The 15,257-nt window shown below is 48.5% G+C and overlaps 1 protein-coding gene across 5 annotated transcripts in view; it reads left to right on the top strand.

Annotated features, from left to right (window-relative positions):
- ADAM19 (ADAM metallopeptidase domain 19) overlaps positions 1-15,257 on the top strand; it is a 133,429-nt gene that overhangs the window by 85,351 nt on the left and 32,821 nt on the right. For 2 of the 5 annotated variants that reach the window (XR_008625463.2, XM_055112831.2), the window contains exons 19-22: positions 384-528; positions 1,651-1,735; positions 2,356-2,580; positions 8,913-9,065. Coding sequence is in view for 4 of the 5 variants with exons in the window: in XM_055112831.2 (XP_054968806.1) it covers positions 384-528; positions 1,651-1,735; positions 2,356-2,580; positions 8,913-9,065 (608 nt within the window). In the remaining variant the exon portion in view is untranslated. Of the gene's footprint in view, positions 1-383; positions 529-1,650; positions 1,736-2,355; positions 2,581-8,912; positions 9,742-9,853; positions 13,552-15,257 lie in introns of those variants that run through there. The other 3 variants (XM_003818989.4, XM_008972401.4, XM_063604284.1) reach the window with 3 other exon arrangements.

The raw sequence follows: 15,257 nt of genomic DNA, 5'->3' as shown, positions 1-15,257 counted from the left end.
TTACTGCAACCTCCGCCTCCCGGGTTCAAGTGATTCTCCTGCCTCAGCCTCCTGAGTAGCTGAGACTACAGGCGTGTGTCACCACACCTAGCTAATTTTTGTGTTTTTAGTAGAGACGAGGTTTCACCATGTTGGTCAGGATGGTCTTGATCTCTTGACCTTGTGATCTGCTGACCGCGGCCTCCCAAAGTGTTGGGATTACAGTCATGAGCCACTGTGCCCGGCCCATAATGTGTGTTTTTAATTATAATTTGTAAGTTAAAATAAGTAATACAAATTAAATGCAAATCAAATGCCTGAAGAAGAAGCACGAATACCTATTTTGAAATCTGCTGTAGCCCAGACAGCTTCTAAATCTCCCACTTGGGTTCTGTTTCTGGAAGGTGTGGGTCCTGTGGTAGCTGGAGTGTTGGTGGCCATCTTGGTGCTGGCGGTCCTCACGCTGATGTACTACTGCTGCAGACAGAACAACAAACTAGGCCAACTCAAGCCCTCAGCTCTCCCTTCCAAGCTGAGGCAACAGTTCAGGTATGACAGGGTTCAATGGAGGACTCAGGGTCAATTTATGGGTCACAAAGGTCTCCATAAATGGTACTTAGCAAAAGTGTTGGCGATAGTGGGTCTAATTCAGGGAAGACAAGTGCAAGGTACATGCTGCCCACTCCCCTGCTATGACTGTGACAGGCATTACTAGTTGATCTTATTGTAAGTACTCTACTGATTCTGGTCATCACTCCTGAGTTCTTCTCAGCAGAATATCCCCAACCAAATCAAGTTGAAACATAAAATAAAATCTATTTGCCATCCTTTGTCTAGTTGATTTATTCCCCATTTTATTTTATTTATTTTTGAGATGGAGTTTCGCTCTTGTTGCCCAGGCTGGAATGCAGTGGTGCAATCTTGGCTCACTGCAGCTTCCGCCTCCTGAGTTCAAGCGATTCTCCTGCCTCAGCCTCCTGAGTAGCTGGGGCTACAGGTGCATGCCACCATACCCAGCTAATTTTCTGTATTTTTAGTAGAGACGGGGTTTCACCATGTTGGCCAGGCTGGTCTCGAACTCTTGACCTCAGGTGATCTGCCCACTTTGGCCTCCCAAAATGCTGGGATTACAAGCATGAGCCACCATGCCCAGCCCCCTCTTTGTCTTTTTAACCACTGTTGCTTTAAAGTTTGTTTCATCTGGTATAAGAATAGCTACTCCTGCTCGCTTTTGGTGTCCCATTTGAAAAGTGATTTATTATTTTGGATACGGAAGATGTACAGTCTCTGAGTCACCTATTAAATAACACTTGTTCTGGAGGGGATTTTAAGTCCCAGGTCTTTCTGGATCTATGCCTGATGGGGATTGGTTGATGGCTCGTGACACCCTTGTGTCTCCTCACAGGGGAAGGGTCTTAAAAGGGTGAAGAGAAGGTGCTGAGAGAGCTCTGCTTTGTATAAGGCCAACTCTGTTTCCTTGAGAGTTCTCCATTGGCCACACGTTTTTCTACTTAGGAAGATGTGGTTTGAGAAGACCAATCCCACTCCCTCCAGAGCAGACCTGGAAAGATTTAGCTGCTTGCTGGCTGTGCTTGGGTCAAAGGGAACTCAGGCACTGTCCCCTGCTGAACATCTTCCCCTTTCTTTTCCTCCCCCATTTCTTGTTTCTAGTTGTCCCTTCAGGGTTTCTCAGAACAGCGGGACTGGTCATGCCAACCCAACTTTCAAGCTGCAGACCCCCCAGGGCAAGCGAAAGGTAAGAGCTTTGCACCACTGAACTTTGCTACTTTTCCTTTATCCCTCAGGGCCATGCTGTATTTTTCTTTTTTTCTTTTTGAGATGGAGTCTCGCCCTGTCGCCCAGGCTGGAGTACAGTGGCGCCATCTCGGCTCACTGCAAGCTGTGCCTGCCGGGTTCACGCCATTCTCCTGCCTCAGCCTCCCGATTAGCTGGGACTACAGGTGCCCACCACCATGCCTGGCTAATTTTTGTATTTTTAGTAGAGACGGGGTTTCACCGTGTTAGCCAGGATGGTCTCCATCTCCTGACCTCGTGATCCACCTGCCTCGGCCTCCCAAAATGCTGGGATTACAGCCATGAGCCACCATGCCCGGCCGCCATGCTGTGTTTTTCTAAGAGCCTCTGTGGGCCCATGGGATTGGTAATAAAAGCCCTTTTATTGGCTGGAGAGACATATTATTTGGTTCTGACATCCCCTAATGACTTTAAAGGTTGCATCTGACTTCTGGGATCCTCAGGGGTTTAATAGATTGGTGTGTCTGTTCTCCCTTTGGGCTCTGGTTTATCTCAAAGAGACACACAAGGCCAGCCCTGAGTGATTTCTTGTCTCAGGTGTTCCTTGACTTGTGCGTACAGGTGATCAACACTCCGGAAATCCTGCGGAAGCCCTCCCAGCCTCCTCCCCGGCCCCCTCCAGATTATCTGCGTGGCGGGTCCCCACCTGCACCACTGCCAGCTCACCTGAGCAGGGCTGCTAGGAACTCCCCAGGGCCCGGGTCTCAAATAGAGAGGACGGAGTTGTCCAGGAGGCCTCCTCCAAGCCGGCCAATTCCCCCCGCACCAAATTGCATCGTTTCCCAGGTAAGTGGATAATCAGCAACCTTGGGCTGGGAACATTGCTTTTAAGGCCACTTTCAATGGGTAATGGCAAAGGTGGGGAAGGTGAAACTTGTGGGGTCATGAGCTGACTGCCTTTTCTGCAATTCAGTCAATACGGGGGCGCACAGCAGGTTAGAGCAATGAACGTGGGGAAATAGACTCTCTAGGAAGCTCCTAAATCATGTGGCATTTTCTCCCGGGTTGGTCTATTTTATGACAAGCCACTACCCACCTTCCACACCAAATTAACTTCTGTCAGTTCCCCCATGCTCGTCTGCCTGCTAGGTCTTTGTAAATGCTGCTTGTTCTGCCTGATGCGCTCCTTCTCTCCTTGGTGGGGCCACCTCCTGCTCATCCTCAGATCTGCTCCTAGATGCCGCTTCTCCCAGGAAGTCTATCCTGATTTCTCAATTCTGAGGTTGATGGGACTGTACTTCTCTCATCATAGTACTCTTCCTACCAAATTGTACCTATTGGTACCTTCTACTGATTGGAAAGTCTTAGGGATGTATCCTGATGCCTTGCCCATCCCAAGGGGCAGGTGCCTCTGGGAGGTGAGAGTGGGGTCTAGACTCTCCGCCCCCAGCCCTGGTGCTCTTGGAGGCATAGCCTGCCCAGCAGCCTGTTCCCACTGCGTGTGTGTGCTCTGATGGCTCTGACCACACCTTCTGCAGGAGATGCCCCAGTGCAGACACAGGTGTTTCCTGGGTGGCGGCCGGGTGGGGTGCCTTCCGGAACTGGCCTGTGTGTTTTGGGTGTGACCCCTCAACTGAGACTGCTTTCTCTGGGTGTAATCCAGAGGGCTCCATGGAACCCAAGCTGTCTCTGACCCTAAGGACTCTGGGGTTGGCTGCAGGCTTTGGAGGGTCCTTGGGATGTGTGGCAGTGGTACAGTTTGGGAAGGCTGAGGGCATCCATTCTGTTTCTCTGCTGTGAAACTGCTGCTCTCCCCTTCCTTTTATGTGGGGCAGAGGTAGGATGGAAAAATCCATGCAGAAAGAGAGGAAAGATTGACAGGGAGAGAGAAGGAAAGAGGAAAGGAAAAAAGCAAGAGAGGGGAGGAGTGGAGAGAGAGAGGTGGAGAGTGTACTCGTGTGCTGAGGGTGCTATAGCAGAGTACTGCACACTGGGTGGCTTCAAAACAGACACTTATTTTCTCACAGTTCTAGAGGCTAGGAGTCCAAGGTCAAGGTGCTGGAAGGGTTGATTTCTGAAGCCTCTCTCTGTGGCTTGCAGGTGGCTGCCCTCTTGCTGTGTTCTCACGAGGCCTTTCTTATGCACTTCTGCCTCCCTGGTGTCTGCCTGTCCAACTCCCCTCTTCTTATGAGGACACCAGATTGGATTAGGTGGCCTCATTCTATCCTAATCACCTCTTTAAAGACCTTATCTCTAAATATGGTCACATTCTGAGGTACTCAGGGTTAGGGCTTCTGCATATGATTTTTTTTTTAAATGATGAGTGCACAGTTCAGTCCCTAACAGAGAGATGAAAGAAAGGGAGAAAGCAGGCATGTAAAGACTTGGGGTTACAGGAGAACAGGGGTGCCAGCAGAGGGAGGAGGGAGTGGGTCGGGCGAGCAGTCCACTCAGACTGTTGTTCTGAAAAACCCACACTAGAGGCATGTTCAGAGAACACGGGGCCAGCCTCACCCCTGTCACCCCTAGGTGCTGAGCCGTAGGTCAGGAAGTGTCAGGGACAGCGGGGACCCAGCTGTCTGTTAAGTGGTGGAGGCTGTGCATACCCTGCACCTGCACCCCTGGGACTGCTGGCAGGAGTCCCGGGTGCAGGAAGCTGCCCAGCCAGTGGCAGGCACCCCAAAACACAGCTCCCAAGCACAGCTTCTCCTGGGCCCCGGGTCCCAGGTGGGTGTCTCTCTACAAGCGAACAGTGGGAGGCAGCTGCTCTGAGTGGGGGCTGCTGTGATGACATTGGGCTGCCACCTGCCTCCTCACAGCCATTCCAAGAAGGGAGTTGCTGCAGCCCTCATTTCTCTTGGAGGTTGCCAGTCCTCATAGGATTGAAGGGACTTGCCCGACATTGCACAGTTGTGAGTGGAGGAGCTAGGACTTGAACCCAGGTCTCATCCAGCTGATTGAGACAGCCTCCTGCCCTGGGGCCACTCACAGTCTCCAGTCTGCCATCAAAGATTCCCCACCTCCTAGCTGGGGGACATGGACCCCCTGGAGAAGTGATAGATGAAACCTCATCACTTCTTCAGTTCTGCTATTCTAAACCGGCTTATGCACCTGCACTCTGGGCCAGGCGATGACGAGGAAGGCAGATGGCAGCTTTGCCTCCAGGAGCTCACATTCTGCTGGGGCAGTGACTCTGGGATATGTGTCACTGCAACAGTGATATGTGCTGTGAAGGAGAGGCTCAGGGTGCTCAGAAGAGAGTAACAAGAGGATTTGACCTAGTCTGGGAAATCCAGGAAGGTTTCCCTGAGGTGGTGACATTTGAGCTGAGACATGAAGGAGGAACAGGACTTAACCAGACTGTGAGGGCAAGTGATGAAGGAGCTTTCCTGGTCCCAGGACCCACTAGTAGGGAGGCTCTGTCATGGGAGAGGGCCCTGTGGATTGAAGGAACTTAAAGGTTTGTGTGCTTGGGTCCCAAGGAGCTATGAGATGAGGCTGGAAAGCCAGGAGGAGCCCGTCTATGCCCAGGCCACATAGCCTTGGTCAGGACTTTGGTCTGTATTCCATAGGAAGAGGACAGTGGTGACATGATGCAATTTTCTACTGACAAGGATTGATCACTCTTTGGGATATCTTTAGGCAGGAGAGAGGTGTAGTTCCTGCAAGGGGCCCATAGATGCTTCTGAAGCTGTTAATCTACTGTTTGACCTGCATGGGGATTACTTAGTGTATTCACGTTGTGATAATTCATCTAGTTGTATATTTATGATTTGTTCGCCTTTTTCTGTGTGTATTATATTTGAATTTTTAAAATAGTTTTAAAAAATGAAAGTCACTCTAGAAGCAAATGGGTGTCCTAGTTAGAAGATTTAAAGGTTGTCCTGAAGAAAGATGGTAAAAGCTTGGAGCAGGGAGTAGGCAGGGCTGATGAAGTGAAGCTGATGAGAAATGTGCAGAAGAGAAAATAGATAACGAGTTGAAGATCCATTGCTTGGCAGGGGATGACGCCCCGTATCAGGCTTGTGTAATCTGATTGAGTAAGATGCCGTCCCTTGTGGAAGGGAGCATGGGCCAGAGTAGCTGAGGGACTGTTTCTGCTCTAGAAAAAAGAAAACAGTGCTGGGCGAGGGCCCTGGTAGGGCTGAGTTGGATCATCGCAGATGTGGCCTGTGGCTGGTTGCGCTGGGAGGCCCAGTGCTGACATGCTGATGAGGCTCCTGCCCAAACTCCAGCCCCTCAGTGGCTCATTTGCACAGCTCCCTTGGGAGCACAGCCTTTCCCACTTGCAACCTGACATCTGCACCCAGCTGTCACCTGCCCCAGAAGGTCTCTATCCTGGCTTCCAGCAACCATTGCAACTTGGCAGCTATTCTGAGCTGGGGAAGGCGGTGGTGAAGGGGGCGGGTTGTATTGTCCTTCTAGATAGAGCTGAAGAACATGGCTTTTTGGCCCTAAGAATTTGCTTTAGTTTCTGATGCCATGAAGCTTCTTGGGGAAAATCTCGGCTCTTTGTGTTATTCCTGCCCTCTCTATGTGCTTGCCTTTTGTCCACTTTAATACGTGGTAGTGACCCTCTCGAGAAGGGAAGGAAGTCAAGGAGAGCAGGCACTGGAACTCCCTTCTATGCAGTTGGCTTCCCCTTAAACCCCAACAGCTTGGGGGCCTGCGGGTGGGACAGTCATTCTTTGCCCCTTAAAAAACAATGGATCAACTAATATGTGTTGAGCACCTACTGTATACTAGGCACTGTTCTGGAAGCCAAAGATGTATCAGTGAACCAAACAGATACGGACCCCACACTGCTTCCACTCTAGAGGGGAATGGAGAGACACAAAGTAAAAATCAACTGGATAAGTAAATAAATTATATATGTTGTAAGGCAGTAAGTGATATGAAAAGAAAAGAAGAGGTATATTAGGATAAAAAGGTCAGGGAATGTCAGGGTGGGGGCTGTCGTAATTTTAAATAAGGTAGTCAGGGCAAAGCCTTGTGGAGATGGTGAGAACATGAAGGTAATAGTAACACAGGAAGGACAGAATCCATGAAATGTGCCACACACATGGACAACCAACATGAACAAAACGTAGCTGCTGCTTTGTTTAAATTTTGTTTTAATCTTAACAGGCAATACACGTACATGCTCTTGTTAAAAAAAAAAAATGGAATGTTCAAGGGCTGGGCGTGGTGGCTCACACGTGTAATCCCAGCACTTTGGGAGGCCAAGGCAGGCAGATCACCTGAGGTCAGAGTTCGAGACTGGCCTGACCAACATGGCGAAACCCCGTCTCTACTAAAAATACAAAAATTAGCTGGGCATGGTGGTGGGCGCCTGTAATCCCAACTACTCGGGAGGCTGAGGCAAGAGAATCGTTTGAACTCCGGAGGCAGAGGTTGCAGTAAGCCGAGATCATGCCATTACACTCCAGCCTGGGGGACAGAGCAAGACTCCATCTCAAAAAAAAAAAAAAAAAAAAAAAAAATGGAATGTTCACCTGGAACACACCCCTCCCCTTTTGCACCCCATCCCAGTGTAATCTCTTTGGTCTGTATCCTTCCTTTTTTCTGTTACAGACATTTCTATTAGGCGGTGAGCATGCTGACTTATTTTATGTCAACTATCCTCTACAGCTTGTTTGTTCCACCTAACAACTCTTGAACATCTCCCCACGCCAGCCCCTATCAACCTACTTCATTCTTTTTAAGTGCTATATCATCTGTCACTTTATAATTTTAGTTATTTTTCTGCTGATGAAATTTTGCTTATTTATAGTTTCTTTGCTGTTACAAACAGTGCTGCAAGGAACAACCTTGCAGTTTCATTTTTGTGCACGTGTGCAAATAGTTCTCTAACATAGGTCAGAAGAAGTAGAATTACTAGATCAGAGAACAGTTATTTGTAATTTTTTTTTATTATACTTTAAGTTCTGGGGCACATGTGCAGAATGTGCAGATTTGTTACATAGGTATACACATGCCATGGTGGTTTACTGCACCCATCAACCCGTCATCTACATTAGGCATTTCTCCTAATGCTATCCCTCCCCTAGCCCCCCACCACCCAACAGGCCCCAGTGTGTAATGTTCCCCTCCCTGTGTCCATGTGTTCTCATTTCATGTTCATCTCCCACTTATGAGTGAGAACATGTGGTGTTTGGTTTTCTGTTCTTGTGTTATTTTGCTGAGAATGATAGTTTCCAGCGTCATCCATGTCCCTGCAAAGGACATGAACTCATCCTTTTTTATGGCTGCATAGTATTCCATGGTGTATATGTGCCACATTTTCTTGATCCAGTCTATCATTGATGGGCATTTGGGTTGGTTCCAAGTCTTTGCTGTTGTGAATAGTGCCACAATAAACATATGTGTACATGTGTCTTTATAGTAGAATGATTTATAATCCTTTGGGTATATATCCAGTAGTGGGATTGCTGGGTCAAATGGTATTTCTAGTTCTAGATCCTCCCTATTTAATAATGGTGCTGGGAAAACTGTCTAGCCATATGCAGAAAGCTGAAACTGGATCCCTTCCTTACACCTTATACAAAAATTAACTCAAGATGGATTAAAGACTTAAACTAAGACCTAAAACCATAAAAACCCTAGAAGAAAACCTAGGCAATACCATTCAGGACATAGGCATGGGCAAAGACTTCATGACTAAAACACCAAAAGCAATGGCAACAAAAGCCAAAATAGACAAATGGGATCTGATTGAACTAAAGAGCTTCTGCACAGCAAAAGAAACTATCATCAGAGTGAACAGGCAACCTACAGAATGGGAGAAGATTTTTGCAATCTATCCATCTGACAGAGGGCTAATATCCCCAATCTACAAAGAACTTAAACAGATTTACAAGAAAAAATCAAACAACCCTATCAAAAAGTGGGTGAAAGATATGAACAGACACTTCTCAAAAGAAGACATTTATGCAGCCAACAAACATATGAAAAAAAGATCATCATCACTGGTTATTTGTAATTTTAATAGATACTGCCAGCTTGCTCTCCTGACTTCCTCTTGAGAATATAAACACATTATACATACAGTTTCTTTCTAAATGGGACCATACAGTATATAACTTTTATCTATCTGATTTTAACCTGTGAGATATCAGGGATATTTTCTTTCAAACAGGCCTCTGGCCTTCAAGTGAGGCTTATTGCTTTCTCTCCAGGACTTCTCCAGGCCTCGGCCGCCCCAGAAGGCACTCCCGGCAAACCCAGTGCCAGGCCGCAGGAGCCTCCCCAGGCCAGGAGGTGCATCCCCACTGCGGCCCCCTGGTGCTGGCCCTCAGCAGTCCCGGCCTCTGGCAGCACTTGCCCCAAAGGTGAGTCCACAGGAAGCCCTCAAGGTGAAAGCTGGTACCAGAGGGCTCCAGGGGGGCAGGTGTAGAGTTGAGAAAACAAAGCAATTCATGCTTCTTGTGGTCTGGACTGAACTTCCAGAACAAAAGCCAAGGGCAAAACATTCATGTTTCTTTGTGCCCGCTTGACTGTGGAGTTTTGGCTTCGTGTGAAAGGTGATTCTTAGAATCCTGAGCTGTGGTGGCTTCAGTCCTGCCCCTGCACCTGACCTGGGGAGGGACCCTGAGCATGTCCCTCTTGAGTCTGTTTCCTCATTTGTACAGAGGCTATGATGAGCAGCAGTACCAGCCCCATCAGGTTGTTGTGGAGAGCAAGGAAGTGCATTAGTAGAAGCCACCTGGCCTGCGGGAGGCTGTGTACACTTGGCCCCTCCTCGTACTTCTTCTGTGTGGCTGACAGTCTCAGTTTGCCAGTCTTGGCAGTCAGGTCAGAAAGGGATGAGGTGAAAAAGCTGGCTGACCATGCTGTATTCCCACGAGGCATTGAGAAAACTATGGACTGTGCTGCTGCCTTAGCAGGGAAGGGAAGAGGGAGGGGTGGCTGGTCAGCTTGAGATAGGGGCACCTACCACACCCCTTCCTGCTGGGCTGATGGTCTGGGTGAGTGGACACATGGATGGACTTCACAAGAAGCCTTTGTTCTCAGTGGGTGGTCCATCCTTCCTTCTAAAATCGGGAGGATGGCTGCCCCCTTGATCCCATTGATCAGCATCAAGCTGATGTCTCTCTCCCTCCCTTCTTTTTCTTCCCAGTTTCCAGAATACAGATCACAGAGGGCTGGAGGGATGATTAGCTCGAAAATCTAGACCTGTCCAAGGGGCTTCTCCCTTTCCTTGAGCTCTCTGGACACTGCAGAGGACCCATGGCCATGGAACCCTGAAGAAGCATGTCTGGCCGCCTCTGAGCTCCTCCCACCCTCCTCCAGGAACCTCCACATCTCCAAAAATCTCCCTGTTGACTCAGTGCCTCCTCGGCTTCCTTGGAAGCCCAGAGGGACTACGATCTGATGGCCTCTAGGTGTTGTTTTGTGCAATATACAGCCCCAGGTAGGGAGGGGAGAGTATGAGGAGGGTGACTGGCAGCTTCTCCTCCAGACTCCTAGCCCCGAAGTGCTGATGGAGATGCTCAAGGCCAGCAAGCCCCTCAGGCCAGCACTTCGCTTGCAGAAGCCATCCATTCACTCCTGGGGTGCAGGGCACGCAAGAGAGCTTCCCATTGCTTCTGCTCTCCTCAGAGGTCCCGGGCTGGATGGAGGCTGGTACTTACCCACCCCTTTTAGCTTTTAGGGATTAAGGAAGGGTCAAGCCAGCCACTGCTGTGGCCCTGCCCAGGGCTTGGTTGAGGGAACGGCTTCTGGCTGTATGGCTGCATGTGACAAGCCACGTCCCCTCCCACCTCTCCCCAAACCCCTGCATCCCTGTATTCACACGGGTCACTCTGACTCAGACAGGTACTATTCGTAGGCAGTGTAGACAGCAGGAGGAGCACCAGGCTTGGGCTTCCTCTGAGCTGTGATGCCAAAGGTTGCGACTCCTGACTCTGGATAATTTTTAGTTGCTCTTTGTTTTCTCTGCCGCACTTTCCTGGTGCCCCACGCTTTTCTCTCTTCCTTCCCCTCTCATTCTCCCTCTAATGTGTGGTGCTTTGGTGAGCAAACCCTCAGCAGTCCTGACCTTCGGGTGACCAGGTGCTTGTGACCTACAAGTCAGAGTCCTCTCTCACAGTCGGCCACTGGATTTCCCTCACTGGCTCTCAGGAGTGTGACCAGAGTAGACTTGGGGCATGCCCACTGGGGTCATATGTTTATTTTTCATTGTGTTTTGTGACCTCAGCAGGGTGGGGGTCTTCCTCCTTACTCTGAGCTAAATCTAGGTGAGGTCCCCCCTTAGGGAGCCCAGCTATTTACAAAGTACACACGAGGGAGCCAGCCTGCCCTAGTGGCTGGTCATTGACCTCGGGCTGGACCGTTGCCCTCTGAGCAGAGAACAGACCCATTTCTAGGAGCTGCCCGAGATCACTGGAGAAGGCAGCCAGCAACAGCTGCACTGGAACAGTCAGAGCTGGGAGCCTCTTCCTCAACCCAGCTTTTTGTCATTCACTTCCTTTTGTTCTCTCTCTGGTCACTGCCCTTACCTGACCCTCACAGAAAGAGAGCTCTGAGCAGGTGAGGGGGTCTGCGGTGGCTCCTGTCTTCCCTGCAGCAGGGAAGGATGGCCATGTGGTGCTTTGCTAGATAGGACGGTTTTTGCAAAGCACCTGGAGATGTTTTCTGGGAGATAGACTCCCACTCCACAAAGGTGCTGGGTGGCTCTCCGGACAGGAGCTGGCCTGACTCTCACTCCTCTGAGGCTTTCCTGGGGCCTCCTCCCATCCTGCCATGAGCAATTGTTCGCTCTTGAAAACCTCACTGCAAGGCTGAGGCTGAGCTTCTGATTCACCACCCCAGGGCCTCCTTATAGTTCTCTGCACACAATAGGTGCTTCTTGGATGTTCTTGGGTTTGGAAATAAGTGGAAAATACGGGATGTACCCCTGGGAGAAAAGCCTGGGTTGGGTTTAGAAAGATCTCAGGAAAATGAGTTTCTCTTCCCTCAGGGTGGCTGTGATACAGGTTCCCCATGTCCTTGCCGTGGGTCATCCTTGCTGTGGGTCATCCTTGCTGTGGAGATCCATTCCCCACCTTTCCTGTGGCCCAACCTTTTATTTAAATGTGCTACCCTCTGCCTCAAGGCTTGGTTCCTGGAAAGTAAAGGTGAAAACATCCCCTTTCACCCCTCTGCAAAACAAACAAGCAACATCCTCAAAACCCAACCCCATGCCTCACAGAGCTTCCTGTGGCTTCTCCAGCCTTTCTCCCTCACATCAGGAGGTAGATAGCTCTGAAGTGACAGCGCCACAGCCATAGTGACTGCATGAGCCATCTGAACCTGCAGTCCACCCTCCCTGGAACCACACCAGAAAGAGACCTGGGTTGTTGTTTTCTTGCTTTTTGTTTTGTTTTGTTTTATTATTTTCATATCACCTCCATCCCATAAAGTTGTACTGTGAACTGGAAGATGGTGGAATGTTTTGGAATTTGATAGACTTTTGGCAACCAGTTCTACTAATGCTTCACTCCTGGCTTTGTTCAGGGAGGCTGCCCAGGAGGAAGACTGGCCATTATGCATCCCCTTTTCTTTCCAGTGCCCAGTATGCTGTTTTGAGGTGTCAAATACAAATAAATCTGGGCTTAGGGAAGGAGAGACCTTATTCCAAAGCATGATTGCAGAAGGGGAAAGGGAATATTGCAAAAGGGAGAGGAAGGGGCCTTATGGGAATAGTGAAAAGGCTCAGACCGACCGATGGCAAGATCTGCAAGCATCTCAAAGCCCAGGCAGAAAAGGACTTTTCTTTTATTGGAAGAAGTAAACATAGCTAGAAAGAACCACGTTCAGGGAATGACTTTGTGCCCAGCCTTTTTTTTTTTTTTTTTTTTTCCAGGGGAGGGGCTGTTTGCTGGCTCAGGCTGAGGGTGGCCCAAAGTCCAGGGTCTGGTGGGGAGGAGGGAAGCTTAACTCAAGTTTGGGTTAGTGAGTTAGCAAGCTCTTTGTGCAGATGGGGATGTAGGTAAATCTTTTTGAAAGTGAAATTAACCTCCTGCCAATTTTACAACCCAAGAATTTTTTTTTAAGGGCCTTGGAGCCATCTCTAAAACAAACCTCAAGGGATTTAGTGCCCTGTCTCCCTGTCTCTAGAAGCCTTAGCCTGGGCACCTGGCTCAATCTTGTAACTGCCTGCTAGCCATAGATTCCTTTCAGCCTTGCTGACTTCTCCCTATAAAAGTAAAGCCCTTTTCTGCCCCAGCTCTGAGACACTTGCAGATCTTAAGGTCTGAGACTTGCTGATTTTCTGGTTGGAGTGTTTTTTTGTATTGCCATAGTCCCTTCCCCCTGAAGCAATAGCCCCTCCCCACCTCCTGCAATACCCCTTTCCAATAAAGTCTCTCCCTGCCTACTTCCTAATTTATTCTTATTTGACAGAAGGTATGGAAGACTTGCAATTTGAAAACTGGGGACCAGTTCCAAAGTCAGTAATTGTGTTAACCACGTGTATAACAGCTGTGCTGGACACCCAAGAAAGCCATGGGAACGCCAACTGGAAAGGTCCCCTTCCCGAGGGGAGCCTGTGAAGGAGAGGTTCTGTAGAATCCAAGCCCACATTTCCAAAGTCACCCCCAACGCGTCCTCTCACACCGTCCACTGTGCGTTTGTATGTGTCTGGGATCCAGGGCAATGTGAATTTTCTTTTTATTTGGGAGATTGTTCACGGAAAACAGATCTTCTTCTCTCTTGTCCACCTATTAATTGTTTACAATATTTGTACATCTATGCAAAATACTTGAATGGGCCATGGTGCCTTTTTTCCTTGTTAGTATTTAATTAAAAATGAATTGTTTGTCATTTGCAATGTTATCTGGTTTGGCAGCTCTTTATTGTGTGTTTGTTGTAATGTCCTACTGCTCAGATTAGATAGGATTCATGACGTGGACTTCAGAAAGAGTTCCCACAAGGATGGTCAGTTCAGCCTATAAAGCCATCATGGTGGACCCTGAGCCACAGCAAAGCCTATGTTTTCCTATGACCAGTAGAGGGGGCTGTTTGTCTTTACACCTGGACGCAGGCTGCTTATTAAAGGCCTGAATGATCCTGAGATTCTTTGATATGTTTTTTCTCATCCTACACTACTGCATATAGAAGACAGCTGAGAGCCTCTGCTCACCTCCTCATCTTATTAAGGCAAGGGATCATACTTTAAAGAGGGGAGACACTTGCCCCAGGTCTCTTGGGCTGGGTAGGCAGGCACAGCCAGGGATAAGGTTGGGTGTGCTTTCTGATTCCAGAACCCTGCGTAATATCACAGCTCGTATTCATTAGTGCTTCCCAGTCCATAAAAGGATCCCACCCTTATTCTCTCATTGATCCCTACCTCAATTTTGAGGTTCTGTCAGAGAGATGGAGGATTAATAACCATGATCGAAGGTAACAGTTACTCAGTACAGGCGGTCCCCCATATCCGTGGGTTTCAAATTCATGGATTCAACCAACAACAGGTTGAAATATTTGAAAAAAAAAAGTACAACCATAAAAAGTAATACAATTTAAAAATACGGTATAACAACGATTTACACAGCGTTTACATTGTATTAGGTATTATAGAAATCTGGAGATGATTTAAAGTATATGGGAGGATATATGTAGGTTATATGCAAATACTATACCATTTTATATAAGGGACTTGGCCATCCTTAGATTTTGTTATCCATGGGGGTCCTGGAACCAATCGCCTGCAGATACCGAGGAACAGCTGTATTTAACATACGTGAGCCACTCACTGCATGCTGTTTACAAATAAGGATTATCTCATTTAATCTTCACAAAAACCCTGAGAGAGGCTTCTTGCTCTCTGATTTTACTTTTTTTTTTTTAAGACGGAGTCTCTCTCTGTCACCCAGGCTGGGGTGCAGTGGTGCAATCTCAGCTCACTGCAACCTCCGCCTCCCGGGCTCAAGCAATTCTCATGCCTCAGCCTCCTGAGTAGCTGGGATTACAGGTGCCCACCACCATGCCTGTCTAATTTTTGTATTTTTAGTAGAGATGACCTCAAGTGATCCATTCGCCTCAGCCTCCTGAAGTGTTGGGATTACAGGCGTGAGCCACCGCACCCAGCCTGATTATATTTTTCTAACCTCTCATGGTTATGAGGTTGCCTATGGACTCTAAAGACATCTAAACACAAGTGCTTTCACTACTAACATGCCTGCTCATGAAATTGCTTCCCGCCCACACATCCCTACCTGGTTAAGAGGCCACTCTTCCCCTGCTGTCAGCCAGTCTCTGGGGTGATGCTCACGTGTTGGTCACTAGCATAATGGAGAAAGCCTGGTTGGGCAGACCCTGGTTGAAGTCCGGACTCAACTGGTTGAAGTCTGCTTGCTACTCAATAGATAAGTGGGCCTGGATAAGTTCCAGATTTCTGAGTCTCTTCACTATACAAATAATATACCTGCCTCAAAAGTGTCGTGATCATCAATGAAATTCTGTATGTGGAAGTCCCCAACAGGGCCTGTCGCAGGCTATGTGCTGAGAAACTGCTGACTACATCAGTTTACAGTTGCTTT

This window comes from Pan paniscus, chromosome 4, assembly GCF_029289425.2.
Source record: "Pan paniscus chromosome 4, NHGRI_mPanPan1-v2.0_pri, whole genome shotgun sequence".
Classification (NCBI taxonomy): domain Eukaryota; kingdom Metazoa; phylum Chordata; class Mammalia; order Primates; family Hominidae; genus Pan; species Pan paniscus.
Note: the sequence above shows the minus strand (reverse complement) of the source record. Positions and strands in the feature narration are given on the sequence as shown.